Source organism: Ailuropoda melanoleuca, chromosome 1, assembly GCF_002007445.2.
Source record: "Ailuropoda melanoleuca isolate Jingjing chromosome 1, ASM200744v2, whole genome shotgun sequence".
Lineage (NCBI taxonomy): Eukaryota > Metazoa > Chordata > Mammalia > Carnivora > Ursidae > Ailuropoda > Ailuropoda melanoleuca.
Genome location: NC_048218.1, coordinates 198,062,920 through 198,087,878, shown reverse-complemented (window position 1 = coordinate 198,087,878; position 24,959 = coordinate 198,062,920). Strand labels below are relative to the sequence as shown.

General features: G+C 38.7%; 1 protein-coding gene across 2 annotated transcripts in view; it reads right to left on the bottom strand.

Annotated features, from left to right (window-relative positions):
* Positions 1 to 24,949, bottom strand: part of TTC26 (tetratricopeptide repeat domain 26) — a 46,784-nt gene extending 21,835 nt beyond the window's left edge. The window contains exons 1-8 of one of the 2 annotated variants that reach the window (XM_002914197.4): positions 24,711 to 24,949; positions 24,110 to 24,247; positions 20,797 to 20,889; positions 18,449 to 18,563; positions 16,328 to 16,377; positions 10,422 to 10,567; positions 9,309 to 9,480; positions 3,067 to 3,141 (exon numbers count right to left, since the gene is read on the bottom strand). In XM_002914197.4, coding sequence (XP_002914243.2) covers positions 3,067 to 3,141; positions 9,309 to 9,480; positions 10,422 to 10,567; positions 16,328 to 16,377; positions 18,449 to 18,563; positions 20,797 to 20,889; positions 24,110 to 24,247; positions 24,711 to 24,713 — 792 coding nt within the window. In that variant the 5' untranslated portion in view covers positions 24,714 to 24,949. The remainder of the gene's footprint in view (positions 1 to 3,066; positions 3,142 to 9,308; positions 9,481 to 10,421; positions 10,568 to 16,327; positions 16,378 to 18,448; positions 18,564 to 20,796; positions 20,890 to 24,109; positions 24,248 to 24,710) is intronic. The other variant, XM_034637809.1, reaches the window with a different exon arrangement.
* Positions 24,950 to 24,959: the final 10 nt, after the last annotated feature.

Genomic DNA, 24,959 nt, shown 5'->3' with positions numbered 1-24,959 from the left:
CACTCCCCCTGCTTGTGTTCCCTCTCTCGCTGGCTGTCTCTATCTCTGTCGAATAAATAAACAAATAAAAAAATTTAAAAAAAATAAAAAAAAATAAAAAAAAGAAAAATGTTTGATGGCCAATGTCAGAGAGATTATGCCTGTGATTTCTTTGAGGATGTTTATGGTTTCAGGTCTCACATTTAGGTTCTGAATCCATTTGGAGTTTATTTTTGTGTATGTTGTAAGAAAGTGGTCCAGTCTCATTCTTTTGCATGTAGCTGTCCAGTTTGCCCAACACCATTTGTTGAAGAGACTTTTTCCCATTTTATATTCTTGCCTCCTTTGTCGAAGATTAATTGACCATATAATTGTGTGTTTATTTCTGGGTTCTCTATTCTGTTCTGTGGATTTATGTGTCTGTTTTTATGCCAGTACCACAGTATTTTGATTACTACAGCTTTGTAGTATATCTTGAAATTTGGGATTGTGGTATCTCCAGTTTTGTTCTTCTTTTTCAAGATTGTTTTGGCTATTTGGGGTCTCTTGTAGTTCCATACAAATTTAGGAATGTTTCTTCTAGTTCTGTGAAAAATGCTGTTGGTAGTTTGATAGGGATTGCATTAAATCTGTAGATTGCTTTGGGTACTATTCTGACATTCTGACAATGTTTGTTCTCCCAATCCATGGATCTTATAACTTTTAACTCGACCTGGACCTTCTTTCTATATTAATTATTCTATCTTCAATAGTCCTGGTCCTACTTCTCAACTTTAAATATACGTGAGGGTTTTTGCTATCTTGAAAAATCTTCCTCTTGGTGCCATTGTTCCCTCTGGATAGTGCCCTGTTTTTCTCCTTCCTTTCAATGCCACAGTTCAAAAGTGTGTGGCTTACTGCTTCAACCTTACTATTCTCTCACTCCTTAACTCCTATTCCCAGCACACTAGTGAACTTACTCTCACAAGTCATGAATTAACCCCTTTAACCAATTCAATGGATTCTTCTGTCTTCTTGCTCAATGATGTGTCTGTAGTTTGGACGCTGATAGCAGTAGCATGACCACGAAAGCATGATTTACTAAACACTCACCATATGCTAGATACTATGTAAAGTACCTTGCACACATTACCTCATTTAATCTTCACAAGAAAATAAGGTAGGTACTGTAATTTCCCCTATGGCACATATGAGAACCCTGAGTCTCAATGGTGCTAAGGGACTCACCCAAAGGTCCACAGCTAGTACATGGTGTAGCTTGATTTTGACCTCAAGTCCGACTGCAAAAGCCAATGCTCAGAACCACCATTTATATTGCTCAGTATATTTAGGCTTTGTTTTAAACTATAAAAGTGATATGTGTTCATTGGGAAAAAATATATAGTATCACAAAAAGAAAAAGGACAATTTCATACTCTCACTTCCCTCTTTAATCCCACTCTCTGAGGCTAATCTCTATTTACTAGCTGATATACCCCCTCTAGTCATATATACATATGGTGGTTCTTTAGTCTGGCTGTACATTTTATCCACCTGGGAAGCTTTTAAGAAAAATACTGATAGCTGAGGCCTAGCCCAAGCATTAAATAAGAATCTCTGGGGGGTGGAGCCCATGCATCATTATTTTCAAAAACCTCCCAGCTGATTAAAATGTGCAGTTGTAAATGTCATTGCATTATCTAGGTGATCTTTCCTATCTCCCCTTTCTTTTTCTTTTTTTTTAAAGGATTTTATTTATTTATTTGACAGAGATAGAGACAGCCAGCGAGAGAGGGAACACAAGCAGGGAGAGTGGGAGAGGAAGAAGCAGGCTCATAGCGGAGGAGCCTGATGTGGGGCTTGATCCCGCAACACCGGGATCACGCCCTGAGCCGAAGGCAGACGCTTAACCGCTGTGCCACACAGGCGCCCCTCCTATCTCCCCTTTCTTATCTGGTTATTCTCCTTCCTTCAGCTCCTTAAATACAGATGCTCTCTTGGGACCATATTTATCACTGTTTTTAATCCTTTCTTCCATGTTTAGTTGTCAGGAGTGTAGCTATCATTTCTTTTATGAAACTCCTAAATCTACTCTCCAGTCTTGATCTCTCATCAAACTTGATTTCCAGAGTACTATCTCTAACACATCATTCTCCACAAAAATTTAAGTTGATAAACTAGATGAGAAGTGAAAAGAGGCAGAAGCTCATAATAGAAACTGTCCAGAGAAAATTATATCTGTAATGGAGGCCTGAATTAGAGAAGGAATGGAATAAATATAAGACTTTGCCAAGAAAGAATCAATAGGATTAAGTGACCAAGCAGATATCAGAGTTAAAGGGGAGGAGAGAGTTTAAGCAGAACTGGTGCCAAAAAAAGGAATAGAGAAATCAGAAGGAAAAGGTGTAGCTACTACTAATGCCGTTTTCAGATGAGGGATCTGAAACTCAGCAATATTATGTAATTTTCCCAGTATCCCCAGGTGTCTGAGTTGAAAGCAGCTGCTCTGTATCCACAATATTGCATGATCAATTAAACTTAACCTGAATATGGATACATTTTTTTTATGAATGGCCATCATAGTCCAGTCTTAACCCTAACCATCTCTTTCCTTTTTCACTAAGACTTTCCTTTTCACTATGCCCCTGTACACTTTCTGTTCTAGTAAGCTTAGCCTGCTCACAACATTTCACATATGTCATTTTTGTTCTAACTCTATATCCTTGCCTTCAATGAACCTCTAAATCTCAGCCATCCTTCAAAGATGAACTCAAGTTGGATTTTCAACAGAAAATCCTTCCCGTTTACTGTAACCCACAAGGATGCATGTTTCTTGGTCTTTGCCAACAGAATGGACACTTGGACCTACACTGCCTTGCACTTCTTTCTAAATGTTATGTATGTATTACTGCCCTCCCAGTAGGGGTTTCCTTGAGGAAAGGACCTGATATCTGAAACTTAATTTTCTCTCCTCCATAGCAAGGAGGAGTTCACTTGGAGTAGAGAAGTATTTGTTGCAATATTTCCCTTCATTCATCCTTCTAACTGCTGTGATATGACGAAGTAGGCTAAGACTTAATTCAGTCAAGACAGGAAATTGCTATTCACCAGATTGTGCCTGATGAGTTCTTTAGCAAATTCAAAGGAAGAAGAAGCGTTGTCCATCAAGCTTTTGAGTTCTGCCTGAAATTGAAAAAGGAAAGGCTTAGAAAAAGGGCAAGTGTATAGTTCTTATACCACATATTTGCACAATGTTTTATAGTTTACAAAGACTTTAACATGCCATTTCATTCATTCCTCAGGATTAAGAGTCAGTGTGATTGTTAACCTCATTTTACAGATGAGAACATTGAGGCTTATAAACAATAAATGACTTGAACCTTACACTAAGCAGCAAGTCTGAAACTGGGGAGCCCACGTCTGAAGACTCCTACTTACTCTTTTCTTGCAGAGTCAAAAGTGATAAACGAGCTAAATTTTTGAAAACTGGGGTTGATTCTTCAATCTGACCATTCCACCTATATCCCAAACTCTCAAAGTCCCTCCTTTCTGCTGCATTGGCCTTTATTTACAGAGCACAATTAAAATACCTTCTCCTATTATTTATTAGACCTATAGATCTCTTCTGTATTCTCTTACCCTCTTAACTCCCTGTAGAACAAATGGTCAGCCATTTCCAGCATCTTCACTAACATCCTAGATTCACTTTCTTCCTCAACTTTCTGTTATTCCTACCTTGCCAATCTATAATTTTGAGTAATCTTCCTCTCTTCCTTTTTCTACTTTCATCAGTTAGGTAGCTAAGCTTCTCAGAATAAAATAATTAGATTCTTGATTGTTCTCACTAACCACTACAAACTTGTTCTATTTGATCTCATATGGGATTGCACATTTGCCTCGGCAACCTTTTTATTAATCCCTTCTCTTGTCCACAGCAGCAATTCCAAAGTGTTCAGTAATATTAGGCTAGATCAGCAGTTTTCAAGCTTTTTGATCTTAGGATCTCTTTTATAATCTTAAAAATTATTAAGGATCCCAAAGAGCTTTTGTTGATGTGGGTTATAGCCCACATAAATAGCCCATAGTACAATATAGATTGTATTAGAAATTCAAACAGAAATTTTAAAGTATTCAATTAATAAAAAATAATAAGCCCACTACACATTAACATAAGTATTTTTCACTTAAGAAAAGTGCATTTACAAAACAAAAACTTAGTGAGAAGTGTAGTACTGTTTTGTATTTTTGCAAATCTCTTTAACGTGTAGCTTAAAAGAGGACAGCTAGGTTGCCATGTCTGTATCTGCATTTGATCTCTTTTGAAATTATGCTGTTTCTGTAAAGCTTCACCGCACACTTGAGCAAAAGAAAGTGAAAAGACAAAATCTTTTAGTATCATGAGGACAGTTCTGATTTCAGGCAGGGCCAGCCAGAACTAGGGCTGGGCCAAGTGGGATGCCTAGGGCACAAAATTTAAAGCAGAACTCACTGCACATGAACAGATGTTCAACATCATTAGTCATCAGAGGAATGCAAATCAAAACCACAGTGAGATTCTACTGCACATCCAATGGGATGGCTACAATAAAAGAGTCAGATAATAGCTGCTGGCAAGGATGTAGAGAAATTGAAACTCCTAATATACTGCTGGTGGGAATGTAAACTGGTGAAGCTACTTTGTAAAACAGTCTAGCAGTTCCTCAATTAAATATAGAGCTCCATATAGCCCAGCAATTCCACTCCTAGGCATAGACCCAAGAGAAATGGAAATACATCCAACACATGTCCAAAGACATGTATACAAATGCTTGTAACAGTCTTGTTCATAATAGGTCAAAAGTGGAAATGACCCAAATGTCCATGAGCTGACAAATGGAAAAATAAAATGTAGTCTATCCATAAAATAGAATATTATTTGGTCATTAAAATGAATGAAGTACAATACAGGCTACAACATGATGAAATTTATAAACATGCTAAGTAAAAGAAGACAGTCATAAAAATTTACATATTATATATTACTTTTATATGAAATATCTAGAATTGGCAAATCTAGAGTCAGAAAGCAGATTTGCAATTGCTTGGGCCGGGGTAATGGGGAGCCAGGGATTGATGGAGCTTCTGAGGGGCATGGGGTTTCTTTCTGAGGTAATGCAAACGCTCTAAAATTGTGATGGTGATTGCACATATCTGTGAATATAAGAAAAACCAACAAATTGTACACTTTAAAAGGGTGAATTACAGGGTCTGTGAGTTATATCTCAATGAAGATGTTAAAAAATAAAACTATAAATGGAAGATATGGATCATCTTATCCATGTTAAGGTGAAAATGACCTTTCTAAAAGCATGACACTAATGATAGAAACCATGTAAGAAATTTTCTGCTTGAAACATATCCTTTTATATTCAAATTTTCTGTCCTTATATTTAAAACTTATTTTAGGGTTTTGTCTTTTCAATCTAATTTGCCAATCTTTGTCTTTTAATTGAGAAATTAAACTTTTTAGATATAATATAATTATAGGGGTGCCCGGCTGGCTCAATCAAGGGAGCACGCAATTCTTGGTTTTGGGATTGTGAGTTTGAGCCCCACGCTGGGTGTAGAGATTACTTTAAAAAAAATAGAATCTTAATAAATAATTAAATATAAGATAGTATAATTATAGATAATTCGGATTTGAAAAAGGCAAAACAAGAAGGCTTTTAGAAGATAATACCAGGGGAGCCTGGCTGGCTCAGTCAGAAGAGCATGTGACTCTTGATCATGAGTTGGAGCCCCACACTGGGGGCAGACATTACATATTTTTAAAAAATAAATTTGAAAAAAAAAGGAAAATAATACCACAGAATATGATCTTGGCCAGGAAATCATCTTAAACAAGATACAGAAAGCATCAAACAAAGGAAAACGTAGATAGCTTTGAAAATCTTTCTGTCTACAAAATCTGTGATAATTGTTAATATTTACTGAGAGTTTACCATATATATCAAGTTAGGGACTTTATGTACGTCGTATCATTTAATCTTTATAGCAATCTATAATAAGTCAGTCTATTACTTTCCTTATTTTGCAGGTGATGCTTAAGGAGGTTAAGTAGCTCACCAAAGCCACACACCTATCACCCAGAAGTGGAATTTGGGGTCTATCTGATTTCAAAGCTCCTGCTCCTAATCATTGCCCTGGAGGCCTTCCCAGTTTGGGAGAAAAAGTTCTTTTAACTCATTATCCTCTGAAACTAGCATTCTCTTTCCTTTCACCAGCATCTTACAGCATCCCTGCTTCTACTGCTCCATGATCTACTTGTCATCCCTCTGCCATAGCCTTTATGACAAATCCCAATACAAGCAATCACTCACCCGCTCCTTATCTCTTTGTCATCCAGTTTCAAACTCCAATAACAATGATATCCTAATTATAGTAGGAAATTGTAGGAAATCCTAGTTATGAAATCCAATGGCTTTTTTTCTTTTCTTTTTTTTTTTTTAAGATTTTATTTATTCGACAGAGATAGAGACAGCCAGCGAGAGAGGGAACACAAGCAAGGGGAGTGGGAGAGGAAGAAGCAGGCTCATAGCAGAGGAGCCTGATGTGGGGCTCGATCCCATAATGCCGGGATCACGCCCTGAGCCGAAGGCAGACACTTAACCGCTGTGCCACCCAGGCGCCCCCCAATGGCTTTTTTTCAATCTTCGTTTTTACTGACCTCTTTTGAACCTTCTTCTTCTTTAAACACGAGTCTCCCTTAATTTCTTAGTCATATTAAATGTGAAGTCTTAGTATTCTCATTCAACCAATACTTAGTTGACACCAACTTTGTGTGTGCACTGCGCCAGGTACCAGGACACACATGTCAAAAGACACAGTTTCAATCCTCAATAAGCTTGTCTAGATGAAAGATAACTAGGAAACTATCAAATAGCACACATGATATTTTATATATATATATATCTTTATCTACATACATACCTGTATCTATCTATATCTATCTATCTCTCTATATAATCACATACAAATGAAAAAAAGAAAGTACCCCTAAATTTGCAGTTAAGTCAGTAAGGCTTTAGAGCCAGATAGACAAGGGTTTGAGACCTGAATTTGTCACTTGTTAGTTGTAAAACTTTGGGCAAGTTATTTAAAGTACCTCAAGAATTAAGTGAGTCTTTATAGATTAAGTCGTGCTTACTACAGAAGGGCAGAATGCTATTGGTGTTTGTGGAGAGAATGAACCATAGAATATTGAACATATTACACAAATTACTACAGGAATGCCTGATTTTTAAGCAGTTTAATAGAATTATCAGCAAACACAAACTATATTCTACTGCTAACACGTCTCCCCCCAGAAGCTTGTCAGGGTACATTTGACATAGCACATAGTACATCTACTGCTGGAATACATTATAAAATTAATATGTAAACTGCACAGACACAATTTCAAATGAAAAAGCATGTCTTTTGGGGGATAGGAAATATAGTTTGGTGCCCTGACGTGCATTATGCTAGACCTACAGAATATTGGTTAACCATGCTACCCATACCAGACTATGGAAAGAACAGGTGCAGACAAAACGTAAACATTTAATAGACTGGAAAAAATTTGCCAAAGCCCCCAAGATTAACTCAAGGTAGAAAGGCAAGAATATACTTCTTTTATTCACTCCTACCAAAGGCCATAAACTCTAAAGAGATCAAATTGTGAACCGGCTTAGTATTAGACTACTGACACTGGAAACCAGCCAATTAGGCAGACTCCGGGGACTCTTTAGTTGAAGTGAGTACACCCAGGAACGTATTGTACATAACATATAAATGGACTGCTCAGTTGCATACTAAGCGATTGAAGTGGTGGGCATTTGTATTGCCATAACAGACCACTTTCATCGACATAAGCCACAAAAAGTGAATCTGGGCCTATGCTAAAGACACATGCTTTCCACTCCACCCCTCTTGCACAATTACTAAGCACTGTTTCACTCAGGAGCTGAGTCTGCTGTCAGCTAAAGCATGGTAATAATGTCCATTGCTATTACATTTACACAGTGAAGTTTGCTTTGATAGTTAGTTTGCTGGTTTCAGTTCCTATCCCTCCTCCCCCAATGGCATGATGCCAGCTGGAACTGTTTTTTGCGCAAGGGTGGGATTTTAAAATTCTGACACATGCACAAATTTTACATTGAATTTTGGTGGTTTCTGACATCAACTAAAATAGTGGTTGAAGAAGTAATTTCCATGACCCCCCACTCAGTTAATCTAAAAATAACCTGTATAGGGGCGCCTGGTTGGCTCAGCTGGTGGAGTGCATGACTCTTGATCTTGGGGTTGTAAGACCGAGCCCAATGTTGGGTGTAGAGATTACTTAAAAAAATAAAATCTTAAAAAAAAATCACCTGTTTATTACATAAACAAATATCTGTAAACAGATATAGTATAAAACATTCCCTCTTTTTTTCTCTCTCCCTGTATATGTGTGTGTATGTGTGTGTACAGAGTGTTAACTAATAGGGGGTCCCATGTATGGCCTACTATGTACTCTCGGTTTCCTATATAAAGAGAGCTATAGCAGAATTTATCCACAGGATTGTCAAGGAAACTAAATGATACATACAAAGCATTCTGCACAGTGCCTAGAAGTTAGCTAATTTCTAAGGATTTATAAAATGTTTACCACTATTGCCTCTTGGGATAACCCTGAAAGAGATGCTGAATTGTGCCAACCAGAATAAGGCATTCCAGGAAATGTGAATGCAATGTGCAAAGCTACGATAGTAGGAGAGCACGGTGTGTGGAACAACGTCAGTGGCTAGACTGGAGAGGACAAGGCTAGAGGCACGGAAATTATTTAAAGAACGAAAATAAGAGATGAGGAGTGCCCAGACTAGAGCAGTGGTAGAGGAGAAGAAAGGCTAGATCAAAGAGATATCTAGGATGCAGAACTGATAGGAACTGGTAGATGATTAGATAGGGCAGTGAAGAAAAAGACTGATGGAAATCCTAGGTTTGTGATGTGATTTACATGCTGGTGACAATGAACCACAGAGCCACAAACCTTTTAGAGGAAGAAGCAGAAGTGTTTGGTTTCGACAGTATTTAAGGTAACGCAGAACACCTAGGTAAAGATCATCTACAATACATTAGACACACAGAATTCAGAAATCAACATTTTTTTAGAATATCTAATCAATATAAATATTTATGTATAGTTGATTCTCATGGAATCACCCTGCCAATAAGAAAGGGATATTATATCAATCAGGAGTTACAGGTAATAGAGTCTAATGAATAACCCAAAAAGTATAGGGTTATTCAAACTGGAATTAAGTAAATTAAAAACACATTTCCATCACTACCTCAGCTGCTTTGCCGTTGTAAAGGCGAAAATGATTACAGGCCTTAAGATTGAGTGCGATGGTGCTATCAGGAATTTGCTGAAGGTAAACTGCCAGAACTTCTTGAGACACATCATAGTAATCCAACTTGTAGTAACATAGGGCCACATATACATTGAGGGCAAGGTACTCCCTATTAGATGAAAGAATTAAGGGTTAACAGTTTAAGTCTACTTCATAGTAAGGTTGTCAAACTACAAAGACTTCTTATAATGGCTCAAATGGATAGCCAGGCGAGGACGACATGAATTTGCCCTTTGAAGAAAGAAGGCAAGATATCATCAGTGCAATATTTTTCTTTTGTATTATAATATATGGATGTTTTGATTTAAGTAGAATGAGAGATGACAACTAAAGGAGAAAGGAAAGCATCCAACTCCTACTGGTTAATGTTAAAAAGACTAAACTAACGTATGCTGTAACTGGGCAAAACTGTAAATAAGCATACACCGGACAAAAGATGGACACACAAAGCAAGCACTCGATGACTGAGAAGGGGAATGGGTAGGGTGCAGGCAAGCAAAAGGGGAGAAGGCAGGTGGATGAGATATTTTTGGGAAGGGGGAGAGATACCCAGTGGTCAGTGGTAAAGTTGGAATGTTAATTCTTCCGAATGGTTTATTTCTAATTTTGTCAGCAAGTTCCCTACAACCTAATACAATGTTAAAATACATTTAGACCATGCATTTTCAACAGGGGCCATATCATCCCCAAAGGGGTAAACATCCTTATGAAGAAGTGGAAAATCATACTCATTTTAAGTATAAAGAATAGATATACGTTCAGTACATAAATTGACATACAGTATATCTGTGGTTTTAAAATTTCACGAGAAGGCGACTGGTGGGGGGTGGGAGGGAAGACCAAAAAGGCTCCTCGGAAGGGTGATTGTGAAATAAAAGAGGAGAAATCCTGATCTGGAGAATAAGGAGTTCTTAACTGGACCACATTATTAGCTAGACATATTTGAACACATGGTGATAATAGATCGAAAGGACACTAGGTCCTCAGCCAAACTAGTTACAGAAAAAGTTAACAAAATGAGATTTGGAGAAGACATGAAAGGACACAGACCTGTTATCTAGCAGTATTCGCTTATAAATATCAATAGCTTCTTGGTAGTGAGATCGCATATAGTGGATTGAGGCCAAACTGAGTTGATCTTCTGTGATATCCTGAAGATTCTGATGAAAGTTCATTAACTTCTTCTCATCATTAAACTAAAATTGTCCGAGGGAAAAAGACACGTAAAGATTCATGTTAGAGTACAGTTAATCAACTCCTATGGTACAGATTTTAACTCCTTCTCCTTCAGCCATTTTATTTCCCTTCAGTCCCTTGTCTTCTTCTCCCCTGTCTCTCCTTCAGAGAAAGAATGAAAACAGCCTCTGGAGGCATAGCCTTGACGATGGAAAGCCTTTCAGTCACAGCTAATACCGATTACTTTACTCCTCCCCCTTCTTCTTCCTTTCTATTTTTTTCCTGTGTCTTTTTATCATTCTTCTTTGCTGTTTATAAGAGAGACATTTTGAAATATAAAGACACAGTAAGGTAGAAAGTTTATAAGTATGTAAAGAGAGGGACACCTGGGTGGCTCATCTTAAAAAATATTTTTAAAAAGCATATAAAGAAATATAATAGACAAAGACTAAACAAAAGAGAGAGGTGTAGCTATACAAATATGACAAAGTGGAGTTTATGTGAAGAGAAATTTTTAGAGATAAAGAGAGACATTTCACAATGATGTTTCAATCCACTAGATGGACAGAACAATCCTAAATTTGTATGTACTTAATGATAGAGTCTGAAAAACATGTAATGCAAAAACCGAAAGAACTAAACAGAGATGGACAATTACACTAAGAAATTTTTAAATGCACTAAGAATAATTATTTTCATATACTGCCTATGGATGATTTGATAAACTTTCTGTAAAATAATTTAGCAATATCAGTTAAAAGGTTTATTTTTTTAAAAGATTTATTTATTTATTTTAGAGAGAGAAAAGGAATCCGTGTGTGTGTGTGTGTGTGTGTGTGTGTGTGTGTGTGTGTGTACACAATGGAATATAACTCAGCCATAAAAAAGAATGAAATTTTGCCATTTGGGACAACATGGATGAATCTAGAGAGTATAATGCCAAGTGAAATAAATTAGTTAGAGAAAGACAAATACCATATGATTTCACTCATATGTGGAATTTTGAAACAAAACAAATGGGCATAGGAAAAAGAAGAGAGAGACAGACAAACCAAGAAACAGACCCTTAATGATGGTACCAGAGGGGAGGTGGGTGGGGAGATGGATTAAATAGGTGATGGGGATTAGGAATGCATTTGTGATGATCACCGGGTGCTGTATGTAAGTATTAAAAAATTAAAAATAAAGACATATATATATATACACACATACAATCTAAAAGTAAAAAACTAGGAAACATTAAATAAATTATGATACATGCATACAATAAAATGTTATAAAAACCATTTTAAAAAGTCCCAGTCTTGAAGACTATTTAGTGACTCAGGGATATGCTCATTGTATAAAGATAAATTTTTAAAAAAGCAGAATACAAAAATATACATTTAGCATGAGTCTCATTCTGCAAAACAAAAAATGAACAAAATATAAATATGCATATAAAAATAATTATCTTTATTTATTTGAGAGAGAGAGAGCATGGGCAGGGAGAGGGACAGGGGAAGAAGAAGACTCCCTACTGAACAGGGAGCCCGATACGGGGCTCAATCCCAGGACCCCAGGATCACGACCTGAGGTAAAGGCTGATGCTTAACCAATGGAGCTACCCAGGCACCCCTTAAAAATAATTATCTTAAAAGAAGATATAGGATACCAAAAGGTTGAAATGCAGTTACCTTTATTATTTTTTTTTAAATTTAAATTTTAGATAGTTAACATACAGTGCAATATTGGTTTCTGAAGTAGAATTCAATGATTCATCACTTACATACAATACCCAGGGCTCATTATAAAAGGTGCCCCCTTTAATGCCCATCACCCATCTAGCCCATCCCCCACCCACCTCCATCAACCCTCAGTTTGTTCACTATCATTAAGAGTTTCTTATGGCTTATTTCCCTCTCTTCTTTTTTTTAATCTACCCCCCTCTTCCCATATGTTCATCTGTTTTCTTTCTTAAATTCCACACATGAGTGAGATCATATGGTATTTATCTTTCTCTGACTGACTTATTTCACTTGGCATAATACACTCTAGCTCCATCCATGTCATTGTAAACGGCAAGATTTCAATTTTTTTTTATGGCTGAGTTATAGCCCATTGTATATATATACCACATCTTCTTTATTCATTCATCAGTCAGTTGATGGACATTTGGGGTCTCTCCATAGTTTGGCTATTCTTGATAATGCTGCTATAAACATTGGGGTGCATGTACCCCTTTGAATCTGTGTTTTTGTATCCTTTGGGTAAATACCTAGTAGTGCAATTGCTGGATCATAGGGTAGTTCTATTTTTATTCTTTTAAATCTTTTTTTTTTTTTAAGATTTTTTAATTTATTTATTCGACAGAGATGGAGACAGCTAGCGAGAGAGGGAACACAAGCAGGGGGAGTTGGAGAGAAAGAAGCAGGCTCATAGCGGAGGAGCCTGATGTGGGGCTCGATCCCACAACGCCGGATCACGGATCACGCCCTGAGCCGAAGGCAGACGCTTAACCGCTGTGCCACCCAGGCGCCCCCTATTTTTATTCTTTTAAAGATTTTATTTATATATTCGAGAGAGAGGGCGTGCACATGAGCATGAGTGGGGGGAGGAGCAACGAGAGGGGGAGAAGCAGACTCCCCGCTGAGCGAGGAGCCTGACTCAGGGGTCTATCCCAGGACCCTGAGATTGTGACCTGAGCCAAAGTCAGATGCCTCACTGACTGAGCCACTCAGGCACCCCACGGCAGTTCTATTTTTAACATTTCGAGGAACCTGCATACCATTCTCCAGAGTGGCTGCACCAGTTTGCATTTCCACCAACAATGCAAGAGGGTTCCCCTTTCTCTGCATCCTCACCAACACTTGTTGTTTCTTGTGTTGTTAATTTTAGCCATCCTGACAGGTGTGAGGTGATATCTCATTGTGGTTTTTGTTTTGTTTTTTTTTTTAAAGATTTTATTTATTTATTCTACAGAGATAGAGACAGCCAGCGAGAGAGGGAACACAAGCAGGGGGAGTGGGAGAGGAAGAAGCAGGCTCACAGCAGAGGAGCCCGATGTGGGGCTCGATCCCATAACGCCGGGATCACGCCCTGAGCCGAAGGCAGACGCTTAACCGCTGTGCCACCCAGGCGCCCCGTCATTGTGGTTTTGATTTGCATTTCCCTGATGATGAGTGATGTTGAGCATCTTTTCGTGTTGTCTGTTGGCCATTTGGTTATCTTTTTTGGAAAAGTGTCTCCTCATGTCTTCTGCCCATTTCTTAATTGGGTTGTTTTTTGGGTGTGGAGTTTGATAGTTCTTTGCAGATTTTGGATCTACAATGATCAGAAACATCATTTGCAAATATTTTCCCCCATTCTGTAGGCTGCCTTTTAGTTTTGTTGATTGTTTCTTTGCTGTGCAGAAGTTTTTTTTATCTTGATGAAGTTCCAATACTTCATTTTGGCTTTGGTTTTCCTTGCCTCAGGAGAGGAGTCTAGTAAGAAGTTGCTACAGCTGAGGTAAAAAAGGTTGCTGCCTATGTTCTCCTTTAGGATCTTGATGGTTTCCTGCCTCACATTAAGGTCTTTCATCCATTTTGAATTTATTTTTGTGTATGGTATAAGAAAGTGATCCAATTTCATTCTTCTACATGTTGCTGTCCAGTTTTCCCAACACCATTTGAAAAGAATGACTTTTTCCATAGGATATTCTTTCCTGCTTTGCCAAAGATTAGTTGACCATATAGTTGTGGATCCATTTCTGGGTTCTCTATTCTGTTCCATTGATCTATGTGTCGTTTCTGTGCCAGTATCATACTGCCTTGATCACTACAGCTTTGTAATAAAGCTTAAAATCTGGAATCATGATGCCTTCAGTTTTGTTTTTATTTTTCAGAATTGCTTTGGCTATTCAGGGTCTTCTGTGGTTCCGTACAAATTTTAGATTGTTTGTTCTAGCTCTGTGAAAAATGCTGGTGGTATTTTGATGGGGATTGCATCAAATGTGTAGATTGCTTTGGGTAGTATAGACATTTTAACAATGTTTGTTCTTCTAATCCAGGAACATGGAATGCTTTTCCATTTCTTTGTGTCCTCTTCAATTTTTTTCACAAGTATTCTATAGTTTTCAGAGTATAGATCTTTTATTTCTTTAGTTAGATTTATTCCTAGGTATCTTATTGTTTCGGTGACAATTGCAAATGGGATTGATTCCTTGATTTCTTTTTCTGCTGCTTTGTTATTGGTGTATAGAAACGCAACAGATTTCTGCACATTGGTTTTATATCCTAAAACTTTGCTGAACTCATGTATCAGTTCTAGCAAACGTCTGGTGGAGTCTTTCAGGTTTTTTACATAGAGTACTGTGTCATCTGCAAATAGTGAAAGTTTGACTTCTTCCTTGCCAATTTGGATGCCTTTTATTTCTTTTTGTTGTCTGATTGCTGAGGCTAAGACTTCCAGTACCATGTTAATTAATAATGGTAAAAGTGGATATCCCTGTCGTGTTCCTGACCATAGGGGAAAGGCTCTCAGTTTTTCCCACTAAGGATAGTTATTAGCTGTGGGTCTTTTATACATGGCCTTTATGATGTTGAGGTATGTTCTCTCTATCCCTACTTTGTTGAAGGTTTTTTATCAGAAAATATGCTGTATTTTGTCAAATGCTTTTTCTGCATCTATTGACAGAATCATATGGTTCTTATCCGTTCTTTTATTAATGTGGTGTAACACATTGATTGATTTGGGAATCTTGAGCCACCCCTGCAGCCCAGGAATAAATCCCACTTGATTGTGGTGAATAATTCTTTTAATGTACTGTTGAATTCAATTTGCTAGTATTTTATTGAGAATTTTTGCATCCATGTTCATCAGGGATATTGGCCTGTAACTCTCCTTTTTAGTGGGTGTAGATACTATTCCCTCTTTCAATTTTTGCTTACTTATATTTTGTTTAATAGAATTAATGTGTAACTTCAATAATATGGAAAATTATTTTTCAAAAACCATTTTATGATGATGATCAAAATTACTGCTATAAGCCAGGGGTGCTTGGCTGGATCAGTAGGTAGAGAATGTAACTCTTGATCTTGGGGTTGTGAGTTCAAGCCCCACTTTAGATGTAAGCTTACTCAAAATGAAAGAAAAGAAAATTTGGGGTGCTTGGCTGGCTCAGTCAGAAGAGCCTGTGACTCTTGATCTCAGGGTTGTGAGTTCGAGTCCATGTTGGGTATAGAGATTATTTAAACGAATAAACAAAAACTTCAAAAAGGGGGGCACCTGGGTGGCTCAGTCAGTTAAGCATCCAACTCTTGATTTCAACTCAAGTCATGATTTCAGGGTCTTGAGATTGAGCTCTGCATCAGGCTCCATCCCGGGTATGGAGCCTGCTTGAGATTCCTTCTCTTCCTCTCCATCTGCCCAACGACCCCCATCCCCTGCTCTTGTGTGCTCTCTCCCTCTCTTAAAAAAAAAAACAACACAAACTTATTGCTATAAGGCAATTCTGAAAAGTGTGTATTTCTAGGAGTTAAGGTGTCTTAGAGTCTGCTTCCAAGAGACAATAGGATAGTTGAAACAAACTAATATTAAATGACTACTACTTCAGAAGAAGTAAAATCTAACATCTCTTAATTAGTAGTATAAAGAACACTAAAGGGAAGAAAATCCTATAAAATTAATACCCATATTCTACTTGTTCTGGAAATATCATTAACAAGCATTTCTAGCTCATCATCTTTCACCATTGTTTTTGACAAGAAGGAAGAAAAAATATTTTAAAAACAAAAAATGTGAAAAGAGAACATAAATACCTTATGAGCCAAGTGGAAGAGGAGGCGGTTTTGAAGTCGGCTTTTTGGAGCTGGAAAAAAAAAAAACACATTCAAGCTGCTTATTAATTGTCTCTGGCACTTAGTCCCTTGCAAGAATAGACATGAAACTCGGATAATCTTCCCAAATCCTTATTCTGTGTGACCCTGATATGTCTCTACTATAATATATATTATTTTAGTCCGGTCTCTACCTGCAGTAGCAGCAGCAGCATCAGGAACCAGAAAAAAAATGTTCTTTTCTCTCCCAGCACTTGTTCTACTTCCTTCTATCATGGTGACCCACAGCACAGGACGCCACACACAGAGTTCCAGTAGCGGCCCACTGCTGTGCTGTTCACACACTCACCAAACACTGGAAATAAAGTTATGTTTATCTCGGGGCGCCTGGGTGGCACAGCGGTTAAGCATCTGCCTTCGGCTCAGGGCGTGATCCCGGCGTTCTGGGATCGAGCCCCACATCAGGCTCCTCTGCTATGAGCCTGCTTCTTCCTCTCCCACTCCCCCTGCTTGTGTTCCCTCTCTCGCTGGCTGTCTCTCTCTCTGTCAAATAAATAAATAAAATCTTAAAAAAAAAAAGTTATGTTTATCTCAACTCATGTAGAAATCCATGTCACTCAGCTGTTCTTCCAAGTATTCTTTGTCAATTCCTTCTGAAATCTCCTTTTCTACAATTATACGGCCATATTTTCTTAAATACTAGCCCAATCTCTACTCCACAGATCTTCTAGCATGATAATCTGCCACACTGAAACAGTCAACCAAGCGAAAAGGTTAATACCTTTCAAGCTCCAAATCCCCTTTGCACTGTTCAAGAAGTTTCCTAATTCTAGATACCTAACCCTATACCTTTTACAGAAAAAACACATACTTCAAAGCATAAAAAAGAAAAAAATTATATGGAAAGATAGATAGCTACCTTGATCACTTTCAATGTGTCTAACACTATTCTAGGCACAGATAAAGTCTGGAAACATGAGATAAATAAGTAACTTAAAGGTATAACTAGATTAAGAAAAACTATATTAGTACACAGGAAACAATTTGGGTACAAATCAAGAAAGGCTTCGAATTCCACATGATCCATGAATTTGAGCTGGAATAGTTCCCATATATGTATTATCAGTTAATTCTCTAAGGATTCTATCCTGGAATATATTGTTCCCTAACAAATTTCCTAATAAACATTCCCTTGCCCAGTTTCTCTACATTTCTTTGAATTTAATTTGATTCATACTCTCATTATTCTTAATCTTTCCTCCCCTGTTTCTCTTTGCCCTATTCTTATTTGCAAGTTGATGTCCAGTTCTTAGACAGCTGTCAGAACAAGTAAAGCAAACGAAAACAAGTCTGGATTCTTCAAGCAGAAATTACTTGGCTTCTCACTCAGAAGCAGGGAAGACAGGTATAAAATCCACCTTGCTAGGGCTTAGACAGCTACCTCCAACTTCTACAATAACATGAATATCCTACCATGAGGTAGGATAACTTTCCCTTTTGCTTCTCTAATACTGCTTGTCTGCTGTAGCTTCTGTGGAAGGTGGGGGTGGGGAGAGGAAGCAGCAGAGAGATTAACTCTCTCTTTAAACATAAAGTTGCTCGGATCGAATGTTCTGTGAAGATTAAATCTATTTTTTAGTTTTCTTTCCTTTTTTTTTTTTTTTAAGATTTTATTTATTTATTTGACAGAGAGAGAGAGAGAGACAGCCAACGAGAGAGGGAACACATGCGGGAGGAATAGGAGAGGAAGAAGCAGGCTCCCAGCAGAGGAGCCCAATGCGGGGCTCGATCCCAGAATGCCGGGATCACGCCCTGAGCTGAAGGCAGACGCTCAACGACAGAGCCACCCAGGCACCCCGTTTTTTTAAAAAACCATTGTATTTTTAAATAATCTCTATACTCAACATGGGGCTCGAACTTATAACCCCAAGATCAAGAGTCACATGCTCTACCAAATGAGCCAGCCAGGAGCCCCTATTTTTTAGTTTTCTAATTGCACTTGGTTTTTCCTCAATAGAAAAAGGAATTAAATACGTTTTAAAATCTCCAAAATAACTCATACCATTAATAATGAATACTGGATATTAAAAGGGGCCATTTTACCTTTAAATCCAGCGGCTTCAGCTTGTTTATACATTCCGAGAAAAAAGCAGGTACAGGCTAGGTTCACCCAGACTTCAGGATTGCAATTTTCATCTTTTGTTGCATTTTCATATTCCTGAAATATATATTAAGCAGGGATTTCATTTTGGCAGTAAAGCAATTGATGAGCCGTTCCTCTATAATGGAACAGGATCTCTTACTAGGATTGGGCAACTTCGCATTTAGGGAATCCTATATGCTCCTCAACTATTCTGTACCTGAAAGGTTAAGTACCGAAGCTACAGCTCAATCTTACCCATGGGGGGCAGGGGAGCTGTTGTCCACAGTCTTTTTTTTAAAGATTTGTTTATTTGAGAGAGAGAGAGAGATGCACACCCAGGGGGGAGGGGCAAAAGGAGAAGGGAATCAAGCAGACTGCATGCTGAGTGCGGAGCTGGGTGCTGGGCTCCACCTAACAACCCTGAGATCATGACCTGAAACAGAGCCCAATGCTTAACTGACTGCACCACTCAGGCATCTTTGCCACATGTTAAACTTGTTTTTTTTTTTCCTTTTTAAAATTGATATGGGCTAACTAACTGCAGAAATGAAAACTAACCAAAATGTTTTATTTTGCTAACTTATAAAGACAAACAAAAGGGGTGCCTGGGTGGCTCAGTTGGTTAAGTCTCCAACTCGTGGATTCGTCTCAGGTCATGATCTCCCCAGTCATGGGATCGAGCCCTGCGACTGGCTCTGAGCTCAGTGTGGAGCCTGCTTTGGATTCTCTCTCCCTCTCCCTCTCCCCCCACAAATAAATAAACAAAATTAAAAAAAAAAAAAAGAGAGGTGTCTGGGTGGCTCAGTCTGTTAGACGTCTGCCTAACAGGGAGGGAGGGAGAAGCAGGCTCCCCACAGAGCAGGGAACCCAATGTGGGGGTCAATCCCAGGACCCAGGGACCATGACCTGAGCTGAAGGCAGACGCTTAACTGACTGAGCCACTGAGGCCCCCCATAAATAAAATCTTTAAAAACATTTTTTTAATTAAAAAAAAAAAAAGATACCTTGTATGCATAGGTTCGGTTAACTTAAAATCTGATAACCTTAATATACTACAAACATCAGTGCATTTTAATGTTTTCTGGCTTCATTTATTTGACTTTACATTTTAAAAAGGCATTTTCTTCCTGCCAAGAACACTTTCTGAGATTCACTTTGTCAACTACGTTTTCCAATATACTCTATTTACCAGCTTTTACCAGATACCTTTGTTTCTTTTTCTTACTACATTTGGGCTACTTTCTTTCCCCGCCATCTTTCACAAATACTACAAGCTTCTATTCCGTCCTTTTTGTATCCTCCCTTTGCCCTCACTGATTTTGTTGTTTTTGTTCTTCGTCATACCTCCTCATTATCTGATCTTGGACACTTTCATTTTGGTTATGCATGTTCTATAAATATCTTTAGACTACATTTAGGGGGAAGGAATATGTGGGAAATGTTTAAACTATTTCATTTATGCTTTAAAAACTGCTTGACAGAAGTCAACTATAATTTTATCTAGATTCACATTCCTACAGATTGCTCATTATACAGGTGCTGTTTACAATGACCAAGAAAAATAACTTTCAAAACTCAACTTGCACAAATATAAAGATAATATAACCCTTCCTATGTCTAAAATTAATCAAGCAAAATAAAAATGAGCTTCTTTGAGAAAAGCATCATGGAAATTTTATCAGAAGGGTTTATTTTTCTTCTTCTGAAGATTTCCTTAAGAAACACTAATATTGGGGCGCCTGGGTGGCTCCGTTGGTTGGGTGTCTTTCGGCTCAGGTCATGATCCCCAAACCCTGGGATCAGCCTGCATCAGGCTTCTCCCTCTCCCTCAGCCCCTCAGCGGGATGTCTGCTTCTCCCTCTCCCTCTGCCCCTCTCCCTGTTTGTGCACGCACTCTCTCTCTCAAATTAAAAAAAAAAAACTCTTAAAAAAATACTAATATTAATATTTTGAACAAACTCATTAGTATATATATTAGTACATATCTAAAAGCAGAGAGTAAACAAGACATATATATACACACGTATACATCTGAAGTATATATATATATATACACCCACATATACACACACACACACATATGTACACATATGTACACTTGAACTTGTTGAAGCAATACATCAAACAAGAGCCAATGGTTGCCTCTGTTAACAAAGAAATAGGATTGGGAAAGGCAAACAGGTGATGTTTTTTCTTTTTACTTTGTTCCCTTCTGTATCGTTTGAATTTTACCAGGAGCATGTATCATTATAATACAAAGCTTAACAACTTTTTCAAAATCCTTGCATTGTAATTTTTTTTTACTAACCTCCAAAGCTCTCTTGTAGTCACCCAGGTGAAAAGCACAGTATCCAATCCACAGATTAGTATCCTCTTCTTGTTCCCCAACATGACGTTTGAACTTCAGGTTAAAATTTCATTAAAGAAAAAAAGAAGGAAGGAAAGAGGAAGAGAGGGAGAGAGAAAGAAAGACAGACTTTGAATAAACCTTCTATTTAAAAAACTGCTATGTTGGGGCACCTGGCTGGCTCGGTCAGTGGAGTGTGTGACTCTTAATATCGGGGTTGTGAGTTTGCACCCCACACTAGGTGTAGAGATTACTTAAAAATAACATCTTTAAAAAAATTAGGAACAAACCAACCAACCAAAAAAAACCCACAAAAAAACAAAAAAACCCTGCCATGTTAAACTACTGATAAACAAATCAGCAAGGAAATCACAAGTAATAGAAGACAAAACTGTTTAATTAAGCATAACTACTTTCCTTTTTTTTTTTTTTTTTTAAAGTAAACTCCACACTGTGCCCAACATGGGGCTTGAACTCATGACCCTACAATCAAGACCTGGGCTGAGATCAAGAGACTGATGGTTAACCAACTGAGCCATCCAGGTACCCCAGCACAATTTCCTTCTAATTGTCACAGAAATGTATATTTTTTTGGATGTTGCAACAGCTAACAGAATATACATTATATTTACTCCAGGAAGCATCATAAAATGCTGGAACAATTACTGCTGCAGAGCAAATGAAACAGCCTATGTTGAAACAGTGTGTATAACTGTATGATCTTCTTAATTCCTTTCAATGTTAGGAATTAAAAGAATTTCAATGTTCACGATATACCTTATTCAAAAAATTATAGCACAGATAGACTGTTTCTTAGACACTCACTGGATGAAAATTCTGGTTCACTTATTATTTCTGGTTGAAAGAAACATATATTTTCAAATATTTCACATTTGTTTTCCTGTATTTACTGACACCTTCTTCCAGAAAATACTTAAGAGTTATACCCATAACACGGGCACCTGGGTGGCTCAGTCGGTTAAACGGCCGACTCTTGATTTCGGCTCAGGTCGTAATCTCCGGGTCCTGGGACTGAGTCCCACGTCTGGCTCTATGCTCAGTGAGGAGACTACTTCAGGATTCTGTCTCTTTCCCTCTGCCCCTCCCCCCAATCACCCTCTCTCTCTAAAATAAAAAATAAACAAATCTTAACCAAAAGAAGTGAGTTATCCCCATAATTCTGGGGGCTATTAAGGAACATGAGAATTATGTGAAGTCTGAAGGTTAGAGAGATTAAGTAATGAATTTAAGGCCACCACAGCCAAGGAAGGTAGTAGCAGGAACCACCACAGCCCACTGACTCCATCACCTGTGTTCTTACCCTCCATGCTCTACTGCCTTCCAACTCACTTCAAACCTGTCGCATTAGCATGCACATTTATTCGTGGGTATGACCTTTCACTGAGAATAAGCCATTACATTATTTTGTTACTCTTCAACAGGCTTACCAGGGCCTATGAGAATTAAAGATATTCAGAAAACTGGCCTCATTTATATCCATTGTGAAAAAATATTTATGAATTCCCCAGCCAACAGAAGTCCTGTTTTGTAGGAAAGAAATGAGGCCTTGAAGGAGCAGTGAGAGTTTTCTATTATATAGGCTGATAAACCAAATAATTGATAAAAACAAACAAACAAACGAAAACAATTAAATAGGGAGCCAACACATATTTATAGATCATTGCTACAGAACACTGGATGCCCTGATTGTTACAAGATGAAGACATCCATTAATACTTTCTGGTCTAGGGTAAGAACTTACTCCTGTAGTTAACTCCATAACGTTAGGAATCTTCCTTTCACAAAATGCTGTGGATTTGAGTACAGTACCTTAAGTCTGAAGAAATTCTTATTTGAAGCTCCCTGAATTTGCTTCAGGAATTGCCTGGCACCACAGGAAAGCTCATGAGACCCCCTTCCCCCAAACCACAGCAGTTCCCATTCCCTTACATCATGGCACTTTGACTGGCCCCCTAAGAATATAAGCATAGAACAGGGCCTCCCTGACAACTTAAAAGCAGTGTGGGATTACACAGTAAGGAAAATGTGGTCATTGTCTTAAGAGAGAGAAGAGAAACAGGGACTGATAAAAATTAGACATATACCTACCACTTAATCCACTGATTTAGAGTCAGAAGGTCTTTCCAAGTCAACTTCCCCACTTTATTTTTTTAAAGATTCTATTTATCTATTTATTTGACAGAGAGTGACAGCATGAGTTGGGGGGGGGCAATGAGGGGGCAGAGGGAGAGCGAGAAGAAGACTCCCCGCAGAGCAGGGAGTCTGACGTGGGGCTCAATCCCAGGACCCTGAGATCATGACCTGAGCTCAAAGGCAGATGCTTAACCAACAGCCACACAGGCACCACCAACTTCGCACTTTAAAGATGAGAAAGCTGACACCAAAAAAGTCAAACAAGGTACTCGATATCAGAGCTAGTGAGAAACAGAAGACTATACGTGGAAGACTGAGAAGTATATAAAGCTAATTAAAATAATTATGGTTGATAGATTACAAGTAATATAGCTGGAGTAGTGCTTTGGAGAAATGATTGGCACAACATAACCAGGCTGTGCTGTCAAAACTCTTCCTCTCTTCATTTTTTGGTGCACCCCTTCCTTCTCCTATAACGTGTGATTCCCACAAGGCAGTTTCTCAAAGTGTAGTATCCTTGGACCACCTATATCAGAAGCACTTGGGCCACTTGTCAAAAATGCGGGTTCCTGAGCACCACCATAGACTGATTTTGAAAGAATCAGAATCCCTAAGGCAGGAGTCCAGGAGTATACATTTCAATAAGTACCCTAGGTAATACTGATGCATATTAAAAGTTGAGAACTACCGCCATAGAGATTTGAAGTATTTTCTGAAGATACAGTATTCTAGATAATAAGCATGAAGCATGGTGGTATTATTTAAATGGTCCAAATTTTATAACATATAATATGAATAAATCATAAATTGGTCAGGGGTTGGGATAAACTCTGTGTGAACTGATGCTATATTAAATGTCCCTCCACAGTTTTAGTTGAATTCACCATAGTGGGACTAGACATAATTAAAAGCGTCCCTCAAGAAGTCAGTCTATCTTTTTAGTTCATCTTTAATCGGGTCTATCATTGACACGGAATCTGCTATCTCTGCCTGACTACATTTACAGGAGGCCCCCCAAAGGCACCCACCTGTTCCAAAAGCATAGCAACCAGCATTCCCCCAAGCATTCATCCATATTCTGGTATCCACCTCCTAAGAAGCAACCTTCTTTGCACATTACCTCCAGCACGGTAATAGCTCCAGTGAAATCTCTTTGTGAAAGTAGCTCCTCTAGTTTCGGAATCTTCCTACCTTTCTTCTTTCTTTTGTCAGCGTGCGGGAGGTCCCCGCCTACAGCAGGCTTGGCCCTTGAAAGCATCTGTGAAAGAAGCAACAAAGACCCCATTCCGATGGTCAGTTTTAACAGCTCCAGGATTTGCATGTCAAATTCTTACCAACGAACCTCAGGCAAACCCGTTCAAACTCTCGGTAACACGTATTTTACTACAAGGGCCATCACCCTGTACTTGAGCGGAACCCAATGGCATCAATCCATTCGAGCGGGCTAAGAGATGTTTTCGCGCAGCTTCTGTCATCTCAGCCTTTCCGCGGTCTGCTTTCCATCCCACGCGGAGCTTAGGTGCGGGGAAATGGAGAAGCAGGGGGAAGAAAGCTTCGAGGTGTTTACGGTTGCATCCCCGTCTCCCGTGAGAACAGGGGTAAGGCAGGGAGTTCATCCTCCGCCGACACTCCTAGACTTCACCCCGAAGTGTGCTGGGAACCTCTTATCGCCAGCCCTAAATTCTACTCAAAGTTCTTCCTCACTGCTCAGAGCCACTAACCATCTTGGCGTTGGTTCGGTGAGCCCCTTCCCCGGACGGACAGCAAAGGCCCAGCCTCAGTGCCTCTCGGCATCCACACGGCTCTCTCCGTCTCCACGGCAACCCTGAGCGGGTGCGGTCTGGTTCGTCACGGAGAAGCGCTCTCAGGAGAACCGGCGCCCACGGCTTTTGGTTCCGTCCGCTTCCGCCGCGGCAGGAGTGGAAGTTCTTCTCTTAGGACGAGAGGCATTGTTCTCGGTCCTGGGAGCG